General features: G+C 27.2%; 1 protein-coding gene across 33 annotated transcripts in view; it reads right to left on the reverse strand.

Moving 5' to 3' along the window:
• The window catches only part of LOC107452081 (bromodomain adjacent to zinc finger domain protein 2B), a 124,629-nt gene that overhangs the window by 11,608 nt on the left and 91,716 nt on the right, over positions 1–21,305 (reverse strand). For 11 of the 33 annotated variants that reach the window (XM_071179852.1, XM_071179850.1, XM_071179843.1 and 8 more), the window contains 16 exons: positions 20,533–20,707; positions 18,733–18,825; positions 17,154–17,272; positions 14,879–14,923; positions 13,983–14,024; positions 11,944–12,009; positions 11,790–11,852; positions 10,746–10,823; positions 9,535–9,646; positions 9,270–9,412; positions 8,415–8,519; positions 6,366–6,475; positions 5,441–5,515; positions 3,573–3,846; positions 2,652–2,711; positions 670–2,569 (listed from right to left, as the gene is read on the reverse strand). In XM_071179852.1, coding sequence (XP_071035953.1) covers positions 670–2,569; positions 2,652–2,711; positions 3,573–3,846; positions 5,441–5,515; positions 6,366–6,475; positions 8,415–8,519; positions 9,270–9,412; positions 9,535–9,646; positions 10,746–10,823; positions 11,790–11,852; positions 11,944–12,009; positions 13,983–14,024; positions 14,879–14,923; positions 17,154–17,272; positions 18,733–18,825; positions 20,533–20,707 — 3,460 coding nt within the window. The remainder of the gene's footprint in view (positions 1–669; positions 2,570–2,651; positions 2,712–3,572; positions 3,847–5,440; positions 5,516–6,365; positions 6,476–8,414; positions 8,520–9,269; positions 9,413–9,534; positions 9,647–10,745; positions 10,824–11,789; positions 11,853–11,943; positions 12,010–13,982; positions 14,025–14,878; positions 14,924–17,153; positions 17,273–18,732; positions 18,826–20,532; positions 20,708–21,305) is intronic. The other 22 variants (XM_071179855.1, XM_071179853.1, XM_071179847.1 and 19 more) reach the window with 5 other exon arrangements.

Below are 21,305 nucleotides of genomic sequence, written 5' to 3' on the forward strand. Positions count from 1 at the left end.
AAGAAATAATAAGTACATTAACAAGTATTGCATTTTATTTTGAACTCTATCTGTTTTGTTTTTATTTTAGACTTTTGTTTATAACTTATAAATTTTCTTTAACTGAAATATTTAATTTGAATTTATATTACTTAATTATGTACAAAATTTTTTCTTACTTTCATTCTGTGAGCATTGCAGTTTTTTTTATTAGAATTTATTTTTAAAATGCATTTTCGGATTGCGTGATATGATAAAAACATTTCTTTTCTCCAATGTTTATTACTTTATTTTAATAAATCTATTCCTGATACGATAAAAGTGGCAATTTTTTTTTTTAAAAAGTATTAGTTTTTATTTTATTTTTTTGAATGAACTCTAATAATTGAATGCCTTTAATTTTCCACAAATGTATTATTAAGTTAATTAATAAAAAAATTAGAACACTAATGTTTAACTTAATAACTACATTTGCCGTTAACAAGTCTAAATACATGTGCGGCCCTTTGTTAGTCAACCTGCTATGCAAGTCGCCTTTCACTCAAAAAGGTTGTGCACGCCTATCAGAAAAGGTTTTTTTGACATGACGGATAAAACTATGGTTAAAACCGGATAAAACTGTCAATTGTTAAAAACTTGCCATACCTGATTTAAATAAACATCTTTTGAGTTAGGAATTTGAAAACTTACCGACTGGAATGGGCAAAGGATGATCATATTCCTGAGCAGCTTTTTCCATCATCAGGCGTTTAGCAAAACACGGTGAGGGTGTATCTCTTGAGGTAGGTGTTGCACAACCTTGGTTAGTAGGTCCAGGTGTGGCACTTGGGGTTGGTATAGAATTCGGAGTAGATGTCTGAGGTGGCCTATTGAAATTCAGATTAAAATCAGGCATGGGTGATGAGTGTGAAATTGTAGAAGTAAAGGATGAGTGATGCGATGAACAGGTAGATGATGGTGGAGCTTGGTAAGTAGGTCCAAACTGAGGTGGCAAAAAGGGATGAAGAAAGAACCCTGGTGGCACAACACCATTCATCAACTCCATTTGCAAGTTTGACAAGGCAGCAGCAGCTTGCCCAGGTGGAACTTGATTAGATGATGGAGAAGAGTGCATACTCCGAGAAGAATTTCTCATTTCTGGTGAACAAATGTTAGCAGGAGAGTGCATACCGGAATTTCTGCTCGGTTGAGGCGAACTAAGTATGCTCTCGTCACAGGGCATTCGAGGCAGTATACTAAACCAGGGCTTCTGGTTGTTCGACTTGTCGCTGAGAGATTTAAACAGCTGCTCATTTAACATGCCAGACTGCAAACCAAGAAAAGGACCAAATGGATTGTTTGAGTCGTTTTTGGGGAGATTAAAGTAAGTACCATTCATGTCTCTTGGGGACATAAGTGAATTACTAAAAAGCATATTCCCTATGTTTCCTGCTATGAAGGAAGCAAAGAGTGGAGAGTGCATAAGCCAGCTTTGTTCTGGTGGTATGGACGGGTTAGGAGTGTGCCCTCGTTCAGAACTGTTGTGAAGTTTAGGAGTGCCAAGGTCTAAATTAATACTAGTATCACATAAATTTGGCATAAATATGTTAACATTTGGCTTTTTATCCTCTTTAATGTCCACCATTTTATCAATGTATTTGCTTTCTCCCTCTCTATGTTTACTTTCTTTCTTTTCATCTCTCCTATTTTTATGCTCCTTCTTCAAATTAGGAAAAGGATCACAATCATTGTGGAATTTGATGTCCATAGGAAAGCTTTTCTTAGGCGGAGTACTTACTGAAGAGTGTGTTTTCGGATCTTTTTCACACTTAATCGGTGAGAATATTTTATGTTCTTCATTTTTCAAATTTAAAGGAGGTTCTTTTATTTTGGACTCTTTATCAGGTGTAACAACTTTCGCTTCTTCTTTATCGTCTATGGACATTTCTTCCACTTCCACTTTGCTAATTTTATCTTTAGAATCATTTTCGACGAGATCAGTTATCACAGCAGGTTTTACTTCAGGAATTTTATTTTCACTGACATCTTCAGCATCATTTTTGGAAACATCTTTAGAATCTATTTCCATAGTACATTCCTCTTCTTTAATATCACATTTAATCTTCTCTTCATCTACTTTATCTGGGGTGGTGCTGCTTACAGTTTCTTCAGAATCTGCAGATTTATTCTCAGTATTTTCACATATTTCCATTTCTTCTTTTACCACAGGCTTCACATCTTCGACATCTGTTTTTTCATCATCAGTTCTTATTGGTTCTGGTTTTATTTCGTTACTTTTATCATTCTTTTCTGGAGATTCTGCTTCATCTTTTACTTCACTTTTGATTGCAGTTTCCTCTTTTTCTGGTGCTTTTTCTTCTTCTGTTTCATTTTTTTCTTCTACTTCCTCTGTTATCTTAGGGGCTGGCCTAGCAGAAGATAAAACTTTCTCTCTTTCTTCAGGTTTCAAAGAGGATTCCATGGATTCCACAAACACACCACCAGATTTAGGAAGCACCCAATAACGTCGATGATACCTATCCATTCCAAAGGTAGCACCACGGATGGTATAGAAAGCTTTTGTTAATTTATTGGAACACATAGTCAATTGCTGGAAAAAAAGTAACAGTTTTAAGTCAATTAATGTAAAATGTAGAGAATAGACTATAGTTTCTAACAGTCATAATACTTACTTTAGAAAGTTTATCAATTTTCTTATTAATTTCATCATTAGATAAATGCAAATCATCTTCCTGCAAAAAATAATAATAATTGATTAGCTATCATTTAGTTAACTGCGATTAAGGACAAAATTTTATCGAAAATGGTATCAATGTCTTAGACTGTAAACACTGTAAAAGAAAAGGGAATTTACCATTTTTAGAGTTATATGCAGTTTCAAAACAGTTTAATGTTTAATAATTCCATATTGAACTCTAGATTAGTATGATATTGCATTAAATAAAACAGCAGTACAAGTTTTAAATTAATCGAAACAGTATGCTTGAAATTAAAACACATCGCTCAATCATGGCTAAGCCGATAGCTTTTATTTCTCAAAACTCTTTCTTTTTAAGAATAATGGTTGGAATGTCATGTTATTTTGATCTAGGTGACGCATACAGCACTTTAGCTGTTGTCACTCGTTGTTTGGACATTTTTATCTTTAACACAGAAAAAGACGACAATGTTTCATGCTATACTTCATATCCATAAACTATTAAAATGCTAAGTATAATATTTTTCACCTAAATTAATACAAAACAATGAAAAATATATTTAATAAAAATTCTGAGTGAAAGGGTTAATGAAGATCCACTTGCAATTAAGGTATAATATATTGTATTTTTATCAAAGTGTCTATGCATATAAGTGTTATCAACTACTTTAGAAAAGTCAAATTGGGTGGGACAATGTAAGTTTTTTATAATTTAGTTACAAATTACAATTTAGAGTAAATATTTAAAAAAATTAAAAGTACAGTATTTTTTTTTTCTTAATATCATCAATAAAATAAGTTTTGCTTACAGCTGATACAACTTAACAAAGAAGTTTTAGATAGATTAATATTTTATAACAAAAGTTTGAGAAAAATATTAATATCAATAGCTTACTTCGCCTTCAGACATATGAGCAGGGGCTTGCGTGTCATCACTTTCATTTCCACTCTCATTGTCAAGTTCTTTTTCCATATCCTCTAACTTTTCTTTATCTGTTTTCTCTTTCAAATCTGACTCGTCTGCATTCGACTGATTTTCTTTAGGTTCGGTCAAACTGAAATCTGGAATATCAGCTGATAACATATTTGCACAGTTAGGATTATCACGATTTTCTTCCATTGCACTCAATCTTGCTTTTAAGGCTCGCCGTTGTTGAATGGACCGATACCTAAAAATAATTTTTTATGTATTACAGAACTGAATACAAAACTTGTAACCCTACAATACTATCTACTATGTTAAAACTATTTATAACGATATTTCCTTACGGTCCTGGTGAAATTCTTATTTGATCAGTGTATTTGAACCTGAGTAACCCTTCTTGAAAAGCTGATAGCACTTATAATTCAATATTTCTATTCTTGAAAAATGCCTCTCCATTGAGCCGAATGATGTGAGACAATGACAAATGTTTGCCTCTGCGTCTAGATAATCATTCTTTTGTTATTTCTGAGGGAAAAAGATTCTTTTTGGAAAGGGGATAAAGTGTGCATTAATTTTTTCTGTCACTGTACAGGAAGACTTGCTCAGAACAGTGTCCCCCATTTTTTGGTTCAGTTTCATTTTCAGTTTTCAGGCTTGCACAAAAATATGGCGTTAATGTTTTTCCTTTTTCAAAGTGGTCACTTTCAAATTTTATCATTCGTAAGTTAAACCTTACTGACTTCGAACCATTTGCTGCGCAATTCAGTTATTTCTACTTACTGAGTGAAATGGAATGCTCAACATTAAGCATTATCATTTGAAGAAAATTTAAAAAACCATTTCGGAGATTGATAAAGAATTGAACAAGCTGATGTTACTAAAAATTATGGGATTTTCCAATCAACATTAGCTATTACTTTGAAGAAAAAAATATTGAAGATGCTATGGAAGAATCTAAAATTGACAGCAAAAGAAAAAGATTTAAAGGTGCAGTGAGCGATGAAGTTTGGCAAAGCTACCCTAAGATGGCTCCATGAATTGAGGCAGCCAAATGAGCAAATTAGAGGTCCGATGATTGCAGAAAAAGCAAGATCATTTTCATCTTTGTTGGTGGGCAACAATAACTTAAAAGACAGTGATGGTTGGATAACCTAATATCATGAACTCCATGGAATTGGTTTTAAAAACATCTCAGATGAAGAGAAGTCAACTCAAGTCAATGATGTTGCATCATGGAAACAATGAGATAATAGGCAGATTGAATAAATGCTTTATCCTGATAATGTATACAATGCTGATGAAACTGGCTTATTTTATCAACTTATACCAAAGCAAAATAATTGCATTTAAAGGTGGTAAAAAATCAAAACAGAAGTTGACCGTCCTGCTTTGTGCAAACAGTACTGGAACCGATAAGTTGAAGCTATTAGTTAACGGAAAATAAGCCAAGCCCAAATGTTTTAGACCGAGAACTTTTGTTTCGGCTTTACCAAAAATATTTTATGTGCATTTGAACTCATTGTGTGAAATATATGTGTATGCAAATGTCAACTACTGCCAAAAAATAAGCAAACAAAATTAACTGATTATTTTCATAAATGATTTATTTTTTGTTAACATTTATTTATTATCTCTCTTTCAAGCATATTTCAATATTGTTTCATAATTGCAATAAGTTTATATTTTCGTTATAAATTTATATCTTTATAGTTCAAACTAACTTTAACCGTAATCTGTCTAAAACAATATTGTAACTAGATCTTTACAGTATTGTTACAGGTAGGTTTTACTGTATTACAGAAGGAAAAAGTGAAAATTTTACAAAAATAAATGTGTACCTGCGTAGTTCTCCTTCAACAAGCCACTTGTCTTTTCTAAGAACATTAACATTTTCAATATTATTGTCAATTTGCCTGATAAGAAAATAAGAATTAGTTAGAAATGAGATTTACAATATACTATGGACAAAAATATGTGAATTTAAAATAACTCAGCATAAATATAGAAATTGAAAAAATCACATATAAATTCTGTATTTATTCTTATATATTTACTCTTAAATTCTGTATTTATTGTTATTCAGCTGCAACATTTTATTTTAAAGATTAACAATGATATTGAAATAATATAACTCTAGAAGTATATATTTTATTATTTCATAGTTTTACAACAATAATTATCCATACAATCACTCTCAAATACATAATGATTATTTAAATTTCAAAAATTAGGAAGCTTAATGAAAATTTTACATAAAGTTCAACTTAAGTATAACATTAATCAAAAACACCAAAATATCTCGTAATTATTTTAAATAATATTCACTTAAAATTGCAAAATTCTAAAATATTTTGGAAATCAAATCAGCTTAAACATTTTATTATAGAAATCAAATTTAAAAATTACTTACAATATTTAACTCATAAAAAATTTATGAATAACTTTCTCATTAATACAATTTCATTTTACAAAAATTAAATAATAGCTGATCGATAAAATAATATTACTTAATCTGAAAACTCAAATGCTTTAATGTAAGAATATTTCATTTTAGTTACCTATAAAATTGATTTGATAAAACAAAATAGGTAAGGTGTAAAACTTTTTACAATTAAAAAAAACCATGACATAAAAAGACACATTATAAGTTTTAAATAACTTTTTCATGCTGCCAAAAAAAAAAAAATTTTTAAAAAAAAAAATAAAAAAATAGGTTTTAATTAAATTTGCTATAAATTAAAATAGGCTTCCAATTCATTTTACCTTGTGAGTAATCTACTTGTTAACAGTTCATCACATAAATATGCTATTGTTTCAGCTTTTTGTGAAGCATTTAAAGACAAGAAAGGTTTTGCTTGCAACCAAGAAAGCATCTAAAAAATATTAAATTTCATTATTTAGATGTGCAAAAACAGGAAGAAAAAAAAAGTCATAATTATACTTAATATACAATACAAATTAATTTCTGAAATAAGGATTACTTAATAAAAATTAACCATGGTTCTGGCCTTTATCGAAACTTAAGCTGCAATCTTTCCTATAACAAAAAATCAGTTTTCTCTGTGTTTTTAATGGAAAGTTAATTACAAAGCAAGAAAATTTCCATTTTCCCCAGGAGTTAAAAGTTTAGAGAATAAAAGGGAAAAAATTATTCAATGAATATCTAAATAATAATAAGTTTTCAAAGCAAACCAATTTTCAAATAAAACCATTTAAATAATTTTTTTAATAAACCCTTTGATGGTTTCTCGAATGAACCCAATTAGGAGAACACTGTTTCTTCCATTAATCTATGTAAAGATCTAATTTGCAATATTGAGGAAAAACAATTTTCTGCCTAATACATGCGATTGGTCAATCACGAAAAAGCTGAAATTTTATTTATATTTCCTTTTCATTCAGAGAGAAAATACATACTTGAAATACCAGTGTTTAGGTCAAAAATTAGGAAAATAGATATTCAGATGTGTGATTAATAAGTTGTGTAAACATAAACCGCGATGCATTATTCACAAAACAAAAATACAATAGATAAGGCACAAATCGAGTAAGTACCCGAAATCAGTGATGTACAAATTGTTTAATGAGAAATGCAATGCAACATAAATCAATTGAAAAAGATTTTATGTGTGCAATTTATAAAGCAGGTTACAATAAATGTGAAATTTGGAAGTTGCAGTAATCGGTGTGTGATTCGTAAGTTGAATGAATAATAATAATCGTGTGGTGTGTTTCATAAATTGCATCAAACAAATCACAAACTATGACTCATAATTTGCAAAAAATAACAGATTTCCATGAATCTGCAGATCATTATCAGAAAGTTTGTCAAAATTATTATTTTCGAAAAAAATATATAATTTTTTTTAAAAAAAAAGAAGAAGAAAGAAAATAGTTTCTTTTTTCCATAATAATTTTTTTTTCTTTTTTAAAAGTTACAGTTACTTAATTATGAATTTGATAAAAATTATAGCTCTCAAACTTTTAAAAAGGAGATACAACTGTATTTATACAGTATAATTGCACAATATAATACAATATACAATATATTGAAAACTTATCATAGTTACAAACATTATCTGGTTTCTCCAAAGCATTTTTCCAAAATAATTAAAATANGAGAAATGCAATGCAACATAAATCAATTGAAAAAGATTTTATGTGTGCAATTTATAAAGCAGGTTACAATAAATGTGAAGTTTGGAAGTTGCAGTAATCGGTGTGTGATTCGTAAGTTGAATGAATAATAATAATCCTGTGGTGTGTTTCATAAATTGCATCAAAACAAATCACAAACTATGACTCATAATTTGCAAAAAATAATAGATTTCCATGAATCTGCAGATCATTATCAGAAAGTTTGTCAAAATTATTATTTTCAAAAAAAAATTTAATAATTTAAAAAAAAAAAGAAGAAAGAAAATAGTTTCTTTTTTCCATAATAATTTTTTTTTCTTTCTTAAAAGTTACAGTTACTTAATTGTGAATTTGATAAAAATTATAGCTCTCAAACTTTTAAAAAGGAGATACAACTGTATTTATACAATATAATTGCACAATATAATACAATATACAATATAATGCTTAAATAAATTGTTTAAAAAATATTTATAACTCAGAAATCCATTTATTGAAGGGTTTCTGATTTTATTGAAAACTTATCATAGTTACTAACATTATCTGGTTTCTCCAAAGCATTTTTCCAAAATAATTAAAATAATAATAAAATTAAAATTAAAATTAGCAGAACTTTTTTTTTCTTTATTTAGAACAGAAAAAAAAAATTTTTTTTTAGTACGCATTGGAACTTACTGGTAATCTCTTATCTTGAGCAATAAAATATAATCGCAAAACTTCAGATACATTATTGTTTGTGATGTCAGCATCTTTTAAATTTTGTCCAAGAACAGTAGCTGACTGCAAAGAAAAAAATAATGTCATACATTTCATTTTCATAATTTCCATTCAATGTATCATTAAAAGTCAATATATAATAAAACAGAGCTGATTGATAGGCTTTTAAATATTCTATTATGTTATGACACAGGAAATTTCCAAAAACATTTATAAGACTTTTATTTATAAAAGGAATGACAAAACTTCGAGGCTAAGTTTGAAAAGAATCACTTTATAACCCACTTTAGGCATGACAATTTCAACTACAATCTGCAATTTATTCAAAATGTGACATTTTTGAGCATTCGAAATTAAGTGTGTGATTCTTGGAGGTAATAATCCTTTTATGCAAATCCTGAGAAAAATACAAGATTTTCTTTTATGCTGTAATGAAATGCCAGATCTGGGTTCCGTGATATCCAATTTTTTTCCATATAACAGACGAAATCAGATTAAAATCAAACAAATATCGAAAATCGGGAAAAGATCATAAAGAAGCAGAAAAACGGAGGATTCTAATCCTTGATCACTTTTAACAGGTCGCAAATGAAAAAAAACTACAAACTACAAAACTTTTTTGAAGAGGGAAAAGTGTTGTTTATTTTAATTGTTAAAAAGTGTCTGAAAAAAAAGACCCTTTCAGCTATAAGTAATGGCTGTACTGTAGTAACTTTCACAACAACAAAAAAAATTCAAACCAAAAGAGAAATGTACTGATAGTTTAAATAAATGTATGCACATGTAATAGCAGTTGGATTGTGACCAACAAACCTCTGAGCTGTGTTGCACCCCAGGATCATCGATTGCACAGACAAGCAGATGATGGACAACAGACAACAATTCTTCTTCGCATTTTTCATCCAAGTTCAAAAGAGCAGATTGCAAGGTGTTTAAAGTTGGTAAACTATCCACATCTAAAAAAGTAACAAAGTTAAAAAATAGAAACCAATTACAACATTTTATGGCTTTGGCAAAGTTATATTGCCAGTTATTAAAAAAAAATTTAAGAACATGAAATTGATAAAAACTAACTTACCAAAGCCCAGTGTTTCTCCAAAATTATGAAGGAATTCAAATACCATTAGTATATCAGCAAAAGCTTTGCCAGCTAACTTCACACCTGGTATTCGGTTCAATGTAGGCAATGGCTAAAAGAAAAGAGGGGAAATTCTAATGTTAAATCATATACATGTAATATACCATTATTAACATAACACAAATGACTGAGATATATCTGAGAAGTCAGACTTGGCTGAGTTCTTTCATCTTTTTCAGTTATATTGTCAGTTCTTGATTTTTAATTACATTAAAATGTTTTTTTAGAACAAGGAATAAAGTTTTTTTTTTAGTTTTTTTAAAAGTAATTATTTGCTCAAATAATCAGAAATTAATTAATTAAAATAATTATTAATTTGAAATAAAAAATGCATCGTATCCGCTGCAGGATATTAAATACCAGTGCTACCTTAATTTCTATTTCCTTCACTGGCAAATAGTAAATAAAATTTGTTCATCATTGCATTATGCAATACTTAAACATATAGAGAAAAAAAATTTTGTTTTGTTTTTATACACTGCAGTTGGATGTAGTTGATTTTCCAATATATAACAATCAGAGACAGAGTTACTTTAACATTAAACCAATTATGAAAGAAATGTTAATAAAACTTAATCAATTTTAAAAAGTTTGGTGTTATTAATATTATATGTTTGGTATAAGGAAAAAAAATGATTAAATTAAGATCTAAAAATGAATTCTTTCATATTCAGGGAAATTCCTCAAAGTGTCACGCTGAAGATTTTGCAATATGTTGTTGCATAAAATAAATATGTGAATAAATTGTGCCTACATTCCCCAGTTTGCTCACAGTTTAAAATTTGCATATTTAATATGAATAAAACACTAGTAATTCAGATTTTTACCACTTTGGTATTCAACTTCAAACTTACCTGCAAATACTAAAGCAATTTTATTTATAGAAAGTAATGTCACACTAAATTTGGCATTACCTCAAAATTAAAACGGAGATAATTCAACGAACAATTTAAAAATACTTCACTTAGAAAACGCTGGCTTGAATTTACTCGAAATGACTTTGAAAAAATTGAAATAAATGTAATTATTGAGCAGATATTTCAAAAAAGCAAGCAAACATTTCATTACTATAAACTAATAAACTATAATTAATATACTCATTACTATAAACTAAAAATAATATTAATAATAACAATTTTATAAGTAAATACCATAAGATCCTTCAGCATCATGTCATCAACGGGTTTCTTCAGCTCTCGTAAATAATCAAGTTCCATTCGTCTTTGTTCCTATTGGATAGAAAAAATAAACCATTAACAGTCAAATATGATTTATAATAAAATTAAAATAAATGTAAATATAGCTGGTAGGAAGGTAAAAAGGGGAATTCTAAAAACTAAATAGTGCATACATAGTAAAACACAATGAATACATTATCTTCATAAAGGTTCCATTTCAGTTCGTATTAATTTTAATATTAAAGGATTTCAATAAATTTCGCATAGAGTATATGGAATGTATATGAAGTTGAGTAACACAATATGATACCAAATGTAAACAATTTGATGTACTCTTTGTAAGCTAATGTAGCTAAGCTAATGATGACTATAAACTAAATCTGATGCAAAAACAAAAACAGAAGGAAATGAGTAGAAAGATAAGTACAAATTCATTATGTTTTTTTTTTAGTGATTGCCATATTGAATTTCAATTTAGGATACACTTCTCAATTATATGAACGAAAATGGCTATGGATTGATTAATACATATAAAATAACTATATACCTAACAACAAAAAATTAAATAAATACTGGTGTCATAAAAAGACATTAAAAAAAACTTTGAAATAAAAAATTTTACTATACACTTATTTAGATACGTATATCTTTTTAATGGGTTCTGTGAAAATTCCTACTATAAAGGGGAGCCTTATTTTATAAATAAAATGGCAAAAATGAAGATAAAAAAAATATTTTGAAATATTTACTTTCAAAATCAATATAAAGAAAACTGCTTAAACAGAAAAAAAAGTAATCTTTTAAAACTATTTTTAAGTGTTAAACATAAACAAGATTTGAAAAAGGTAAACACCAGAACTAAAATATCGCACTTTGGTAAGTGTGACACGAAATTACCATTCATGGTAAATATTTCTATCAACTATCAAAATAATTTTTAATTTTTTTCAAAAGAAAAAAAAATCAATAAAAAGCTCAAAATTATAATACAAAAATAAACAAAAAACCATTACATACCATTTTCTTTTCCTTATTAACCCTCTTTTCAAATAAAATTTCTTCACGTTTTCTTTCTCTTTCCTAAGTGAATTTTTAAAAAATATACAATAAGCATGACAATACTAATTGAGCAATAATAAATTAATATTTGAAGATAATAGTTATTATTTACTTCTTGTTTCTTTCTATTTTCAAGTGCTCGGACTAATATCATATGCTGCCGACGTCTTTCTCTTTCCTGTAAAAATTTTAAAATTAGTATGTAACTCAACTACAGTTTTAAGATTAAATTTAGTTAAACATTTAGGGGAAAAACTAATTAGTTAAAAAAATAACAGTAAGAATAAAAAGTAACACATTTTCAGACTACACTGAATAATTTTCAGTTTATGAACAATAACCTATAGCAATAAATATCACAAATAATTTATTGCAGTTTATAATTTTCCTGCTGATTGATTTCTTGTTGATAGAGATTATGACTTGGTAAATAAATACTTATTGGTAAATAAATACTTACGTATTTCATTCCTAAATGTATTATAAAAGGTTTAATTTCTAATTCTTTTAAAAATATATGATTTATCAAATTACAATTTTAGTAAATTACAAGCATGAAACATTATATACATTATTTTCTTTAAATAATTCATTTAAACATTAGCAGAATTAAAATAAAACACAAACCATAATTAATATGAAGTATTCTATAACCAAAACTCACATAACCAAGAGTAAGTTCACGTGATGCATTTTAAACCAATTCATAAAAAATTGAATTTTTAAAAAAATACTCAGAGTGTAAATCTCTTTACAATGCATTCTCAAAAATATTTGGAAAAAATATAGATTTAAAAACCAATACAGTGAAATTTTTATGATAGATTATCTACAACAACCTTTTTTTTCTCAACTTTTTACAAAGATTTATTTACCTATCAACTTAAATTAAAAATAACTTCTAGAAGAGAAAAGTCGGCAGCCCTCTGATAACAACATTGACCCAACAACAGTCATTATCAGAAAATTTTCTTTCAAATTGAGTAAGCTCTTTCGAAAAACATATCATTGAAAACTAAAAATATACGCCTATCTGGTATAATTTAAAATTATGAAAATAAAAGAAACTATTATATGACATTATGTAGCAGAACAATGAAAACCCAGTAAAGTTTAATACAAATTGATTTTATTGAAGTATAGTGGGAAACCATGAAGAATATTTATATAAAGGCTTTTTCTCAGATTTAAAAAAATAAACTTGAAAGAAGTTATGCATGAAAAAATGAAACAATTCAAAATTAATTTTAAATCCATCTTAATTTTTAAAAATATGTAATTAGAACAATTCATATAGCATAAATTACTTAAAATATAACCACATAAATGATGTTTTTAATGAATTTTTACATATTGATTTACATATCGGTTTCACATATTGATTTAAAAAACTAACTTAGACAATATTTGGCATGATCTCAATATGACTGATTTTTCATACGATGAGAGGTGGTCGCTCAAAAAAAGTATCACCGCATAAGATCAAGAAAAAATAAAAGCAATACTCTAGAATAAATAAATATTTGCATGTGCGGATTTAAATATATATTATACAAAACCTTCTTAGCAAACACAAAGCAATTTTCTATTTATTTATAGCTACAATAAGAAAATTCTTTGCATGCTAAAAAAATACTTAAGTTTATATTTTAGCAAAAGTCTACTTCTAATTACGAAAGCTAAAATATGCTTTAAATAAACAATGAAATATATAATATTTGATCATGCGTTAATCTGTCACATAAGTTTACTTAATAACTATTTTTACATTTTAGTTTTCCACCTAATCCTTTCTTTTTTTTTAAAAAAACATACTAATTTAAAAATTGGATTAAACATGCAAGAAGAAGCTTTATTTCACTAATACAAAAAAGTGTTATTCACAAATATGAAAAGAAATTGAATAATAAGTTTTAAACTTGGAGGGGGAAGTTATGTAAAGCAATTTTTTCAGCCAATCTTCCCAAAGAGTTAAGTAAATATGGAACTAAAAGAAGCAGCAAGAAAGATAAAGTAAATATGGAACTAAAAGAAACAGCAAGAAAGATAAAGGAAAATAAATAAAAGTTCTTGTAGACTAGGAGTTTTGCCCATGTACACATGCACATAAATCACATGCATACAATAAGCATACACGAAACAATTACATACCAAATCAACCATTAACAGCATTTCTCTACGTTTCTGCATTTCCTATTGTTCATGAAGAAAACAGGTAAAGAAATTAGAGAATAAAACGAAAAATATACAAGAAAAAAATTCTTTAATTCATTCCAGACGGAGGGAATTGTAATAATTATTACAATTGCATTCAGAGGCATTTTAATTTTAGACTTATTAATTACTATTATTATTTGTAAAAAAAAATTTTCCAACTTGGTTACCATAGAAATGTATGCACATATTAATTTACTATATTCACATAAATTAATAATAAATGTCTTTTATTTACATGTACAGATAACTCGCTTGTTCAATATATTATTGTATTATTACATTTAATTTAATATTACTCGTAATCATTCCAAAATGTACACACAAAACATTAAGAGTTAAATGTTTTTAAAATATACTTCTTTTGTAGATAGAGATTTGGATTATTTGTAATATTCAATGTTAGTGTTATCGTTTGCATTGATTAAAAAAATCATGGTTATTAATTAAAAATAATTTCCAATTTAGCGATTAAATGAACTGTAATTTTATATACACCATATGAATATTAATTGCAGGACGAAATTACTCATTTAATCCAGGGAAAAAAAGAAGCAAAAAACAAATACTTTCTAAATACGGAAACATTTTATAAAATTTGTCGAACTATTTGAAGAAATGAATTGTTTAATAATACATAGACAATCTTTTATCATATACTACAAAAAGGAGACAAAATATAGACATACAAAGAAGGTTTGTAGTTGAGAAAGATAGTAAGAGGGAAGCAATGAAGAAACTTAATACAATAAGTAGAGAGAAATATTACAATATGATAAGTTTAAAGTCTATCATTTTATTTTTTAATTAAGTTTAAATGAAGACAAAATTACCTGTTCTCGCATGTACACAGCTTGCTGTCTCTTTATTTCTTGTTCCTGCAAAATTTTAGTAATTTCATGAGTAACATTGTTTGTTAATTAAAAAAATTAGTATACTAATAAAATCGAAACATTTAACCTTTCAATTATTAAGCATGCATGTATGTATGTTTATATATATATATAACATACTACTCAAGTATAATAAAGTAAATTTTATCACAAAAAATGATTAATATACTCCATATTTTTAATTTTAAAATTATACCATTTAAAACAGAAAATTTGAACAGTTTCCAGTATTATTTTATTAATAGAGAATTGTACAACTTATAATAGTTTGAGATTAATATACAGAAATTTTTTATAGAAACACTGCATTTTTTTTTAGAAAAAATAATTATAACTAGTAACAATTAGTCAATATTTTCTCCTACATATATTTTATTAAAACTTGTTATCATGTTCAAGACTTCTTTGATCAAACAATTTTAAAGTTATGTTTCAATAATCTTGAAACAAAAACACAATGCAAAATTTTTTTTAGATCAAAATAATTTAGTGAATGATCCCTGAATCCAATATTTAAAAATTCTATAATGAAAAATTAAGAATTCTTTCATATCATTTCAAACATAACAGATTCCAATCAACAATAGAACTGCATTGTTGATCTATTATGTTTAAAATGATATGAAATAAATGAATTAATTATTGTGAAAGTACTGAACTCCAATTCACAAAATATATCAATGCATTTGTTGAAAAAATAAGCATATGTTCGTCCCCATAAGAATTGCTAAGTGAGTTCCTTTTTCATAAAATGACTGAAACTGAAAAAATATTAAGCAATGAAGCCTTCAGACAATGATACAAGCTAGAATCTAGTATATAATCAGTAACTTAAGTTTAAACTATTAAATTTTGTGCTTTTCAGAAGCCGTATTATTTATTTAAAAAATTTTTGAAACTAAAATCCAATTACATATTTAGATTGCTTAAAATCAATTATATTAAAAGTCGCATCTATACTTGTAAAATACGAAATGTTCTGAACATGCAAAAAATTAGGAATATTAACACAAAAAGCTAAAAATCAAGACAAGGACATATTTTTATCAAGAAAATTGGAACATTAAGACAAATCTCATATAATTCAGTTTAGGATTCACACCGGCCATGAAAATTTAGAGAACGAAAATGACCATCTAAATTTTCCCAAAAAAAGGTTCAAAAATGTAAGATGGTAGCCAAATGTAAAAAATTTTGTCCTATACAATAAACAAGTTGTAAACATATTTTAAGATGCATGCTATTGTGCTTATTTATGTAAAAAACAGCATAATATTTTTTTTAAAAGAATTCTAAAAGGTATTAGTTTTTAATATTAAAATGTCATAAAGGTTACATTTTTTTTAGAATGTGGACTTTTTTACGATGTATTTATGAAAAATAAATTTTCAAATCACGTATATTGCTGGTGATTTTCACAAAGTTTTTTCAAATATTGATAATTTTAATACCCTATTATTAAAACACACGATTTGCTATGATTTAATTTTAAATTCAGGTGTTTATTCAACCACTTGTCTTGAAGAAATTGCTATGTATTTCACATGATTTATATCTGATATTTTTTAAAACATGATTTTGATGCAATTGATTCACAACAATTTAATTCGAAATTCACATGATTTCTTAATTGTTTTCCAGAAAATATTGCTATGCATTTCCCAGTAGATTATAAAATATCAATTTTTAATAAAAAATTATTTTAATAACTTTAATTCCCTACAATTCAATCCTAAATGCATGTGGTCCTGTTGATCATTTTATTAGCAAGTGTTAACTATAAATTTCAACATGGTTTATCACATCTTAATTTCTTTTAATACAATATATTTACAACACACAAAAATCACAAACAAATAAATAATCACTTTCGATTAGCTCAATTCAGAACGTTTTTTCCTAAAACCACACATTTCAGTTATTTGCTTTTTCAGCAATATTGCTATGATAATTACTTCAAGATCTTAAAAATGCCAACATCTTTTTAATGCAAACTAACAGAATAACTGACTATTTTCTGCATCATTTGTTAATGATTTGCAGACTACAGTCACTTTGTTTCCATGCTGGCAGGAATACCATTCATTTCGTTACTTTCATACAAGAAAAATATGGTTTTAAGTTAAAACAGAATAAAAATTATTTGAATAATAAAATGTAAAAACACAAGGGGAGAAGAAATTCAAATATATCAAATATAATAAAAAAAAATTACCTCTAATATTTGTTGAGCTCTAATTTCTCTTTCAATTCTTAACTGTTCTATCCTTTCAAACTTCTCCTGTTGTTTCATCAGTCGCTGCTGTTCTTTTTGTTTTCGACTTTCCTCGGCTACTTTAAAGATTTTTAAAGTAGTAAAATTTATTTTAAATACAAATATAAATATGTATTATGCAACCAATAGCAAATATTCTTTGCAAATTATTTTTATAAATGAGCTTAAAATCTAGCATTTATATAGATAGCCATATTATACCATCTAGGCAGAGAAAATGACCTTACAAGGGAACATTGATTTATTTTATTTTAATTGAAATATAATTAGTCAACATTCAAAGGCATTCTAGGATAATTTTTTTACTTCCTTTTAATACCAATTTATTTATATATATATGAAGTATTTTGAGGAATTAAAAAATATTTCTAAAATTGATTTAACTTAAACTACATCAATACTATAATTATTTTTAAAATGATTTGTTATACCATTTTGTGGTAAGTTTTAAATTACTACTTTTTAATATTTTACTACTTTTTTAATTATTTTACTACTTTTTTGGCATTGTAGAAAGTACAATACAANTAAAAAAAAAAAAAATTTTGTTTTTCCTTACAAGATTTTAGGATTTTTCTTTCTTTTTGGAAAGTAATTTACCTTACTATCATTTTGGAAATAATCATTAATGTATTACTTCATTTTTTCATCTTTTTAAGATTATTTCCAAATATTTTTTTTTTTAGTTCAGAAAACTGGAAAAATCAGTTATCCGGAATAGCAATGGTCCTGATCGTTCCGGATAATCGGTTCCCTACTGTAGTATAATTATTTTTAAAATTATTTGTTATACCATTTTGTGGTAAGTTTTAAATTACTACTTTTTAATATTTTACTACTTTTTTTTAATTATTTTACTACTTTTTTGGCATTGTAGAAAGTACAATACAATTACAATGTTATTCCAGCAAAATTTATGAAATCACTACTTTAAATAATCAATAGAAAATATAAATTTCAAGTATAGTAAATTATAAGAGAGAAATAAAAAATTTGTTTATTTTTCAAAAATTGGAGGGAAAAGGGGAAGGTATTTAATTTGGCAAACACATTTTCAGCGATAGATTAGAAACTGTTAGTCTCACATAAAGACTTTGAAAGTATACTAATGCTTAACGTGTGTCCCTCTCAGAAAATCTCAATCTTTATCAATTTTTATTTTAAGCAGTGAGGGTGCTGCTACCAGAAATTAATGTATAAAAAAATTACTGTTGTGTATAATGAAAATTATCTCAAAATATAATAAGAATTAAATTATTTTGTTAGCATCGCTCAAATCATCTGTTAATTCAAAATTTGAAACTAAATCAAAGTTCTATAGTTCAAAAAATGCATTACAACTTAGAAAGCAACTGACGGCAATCAAATTGACTGCATTAAACTCAGCCATTTTATTGGTTAGGTTGCAAAACAAAAAAAGCAAGAATAACTAAAAAGCAATGAAAAAAATTAAGTTGGAATTAAAGTGAAAAAAAAATAATATAAATAAATTAAAAAAAAAACTAATTATCATGCAAACCTCTCATTCTTTTTTCTTCTCTAGCAGCCACTAAGGCTTGTTCACGTTGTGCTTGCCTCACTATCTTCAGTTCGAGAGCTTCTCGAGCCCTTGCTACATGCAAACAATAAGTTGGAATTTAATATATATGTCTCTATTTATTTGAGTTAGTGAGTATCTTGACTAAACATAAAATATAAGAGCAAATAAAAATAAGATCCTGACTGTTATAAATTTTCATATAAATATATGTAGTGATAAGCAAGTAGAAAATAATATTAAATTAAAATAAACAAATAAATAAAATCATAGAATACAAAAAATAATTAGAAGAAGGATGATTTAACTGGGATGGTAGAATAAAGTAAGTTTTTGACAGTTCCTCTTTTTAGAGGTGTCAATTATGTGGCATTGCTATAGGTAGTGCTTTAGCTTTTTTATTCAAATGGTTCATGTGCATACATATTATATATTTTCATTCAGTGTGATTTGTTTTTCAGGCTGCTTTTTCGGAAAATGAGAAGTTTGAAGGTAAGGCAAAATAGGGTTCACCCCCATTGAAGAGTAAAGCAAAATGGGGTACTTTGTTATTTTACTTTACTCTTCAAGATCCTGTTCTAATCCTGAATGCAAGACATGATGGGAAGCTATAATAGCAGACGTAACCTGATGATGGACGCAAGTAAAGCAGCATACAGAAACATCACTCTTGGACTAGTCACATTGACTTATCTGGCATCACCCACTTTCACAAATTTCTGACCAATTTTTAAACCAACTGCTAAAAAAGTAAAGACTAAAAAAGCAGTGCTGCAGTTCAGACTCAACCAACAATCCTCACAAGCAACAATAAAACAGCAGCTAAAGGGGGGGAGGAATACAAGATTAAACTGATATGAAAACCTTGTCTACGCCTATGCCCTAGAAAAAAGGAGCAAAAGGGTCAGATGTCAAACAGATCACAGACTAATTCATAGCCTACCAACAGACAGAGCATCATTTAACTCTGTTTCAGATTGTGAAAGTATTACATGCTTGTACTGCAACAATATAAGTGCAAGGGAAAGGAATATTAAGTTCAGTGAATTAAAGAAATGGATCCTATAAACGGGCTGTGACGTGTGTGTGGCTGAAGATGAATTTTTGGCCATAGATAGCCCCACTGAAAAACAAGAAAACGCACCCTCTGCCTTAAATTTGCTCGGTTTCAACAAGCACTTGCTAGTGTGGCAAGTGGCATTAGAAACAACAACAAAGAAATGGATTTATGAATTAAGTGCCAGTTTTGAGAAGGTATAAACACAGTTCCAAAGCAGTTTTGTCTGCGAACTGTCTGTTATCCAATCGCAAACACCGAACTATCTGTTGCCCATGGGCAAAATGTCAAATTTGCAGTTTTATATGTACATTCATTTGTTGAACCAAAAATTGGAATCCTATTTCAAATACTGAAGAAGAGCAGCACAGAGTATATATAACTAATTATGTTATTTATTAAGAATTATGTGTTATTTATAAGGTTTATTTTTGTTATTCATTAGTAATTTGTTATTTTTTATAAAATGAGTACTTGATATACCAATATAAAAATTAATATGGATATAAAATCTGAAAAAAATTGAAGTATACAATAATTCGAAATTTTTAGTACATAATATCATGAAACCACCATATATTTATTATAGTTTTTTATCTTATTATCCCTAAATATTTATCTTATCTTTGCACTATAAAATTAGGTAAAGCAATGTAATGAAAACCCTAGTTTATATACTTTCAAAATTCAGATGTGAAATTAATATGGTAACAGAATGGACTTACCTTGTTGTTCTAAATGATGTTGTATTTGTTTTTGTTCCCATTGTCTTTGCTGTTCTTCCTCCTCTGCAGATCGATGTTGGGACGACTTGCGATTCTGCACACCCAAACGACCTTTTCTAGCTCGGACTTCTTCAATCCTGGCAAGAACTTCTTGTTCATTTAACAAGACATAATCCTAGGAAAGACATACATTTATTAACATTATTTGAAATTAAAATAAGCTATTACTAGCCAGATATCAAACATGATTAATTAATTTAAAACAACATAAATTAGTGTTTGCACAACTTTTCCACCACTCTAAAATTTTGTAGACTCACATGGGCACAATGAATTCAGCTTTTATTCTATTATCAGTGATTTAAAATTCTTCTTTTGTTAAATAAGAACAATATCAACTCAATTTAAAAATTAGACAAAATAAAGGTAAAATATTTCCAAATTAAAAAACATTTAATGCTTTTGCTCACTTTGTTTCTATAAATGAAATTAAATAATAGCAAGTTTTCAACTATCTCAGCTGAAAAATCAAATTGCCTACATATTTAATCCTGAAAATAAATCCTTATGTTTGTTTCAAACATGTTTCAGATAAAGATTTTCTTTTTTAAATTGAAATGGCAACATATTTAAATCTTTCAACAACTTGAATTTTAATGTTTTTTTCTTTTTCTTTTTCAAACTACATTGAAATCAGTTTAAGAGAAATTTTTATGATAGCCAAGTAGATTTTTTACATTTTTGGCTGGAATGCAAGATGCCGTATGCCGATT

This window comes from Parasteatoda tepidariorum, chromosome 4 (assembly GCF_043381705.1).
Source record: "Parasteatoda tepidariorum isolate YZ-2023 chromosome 4, CAS_Ptep_4.0, whole genome shotgun sequence".
In the NCBI taxonomy this organism is placed as follows: domain Eukaryota; kingdom Metazoa; phylum Arthropoda; class Arachnida; order Araneae; family Theridiidae; genus Parasteatoda; species Parasteatoda tepidariorum.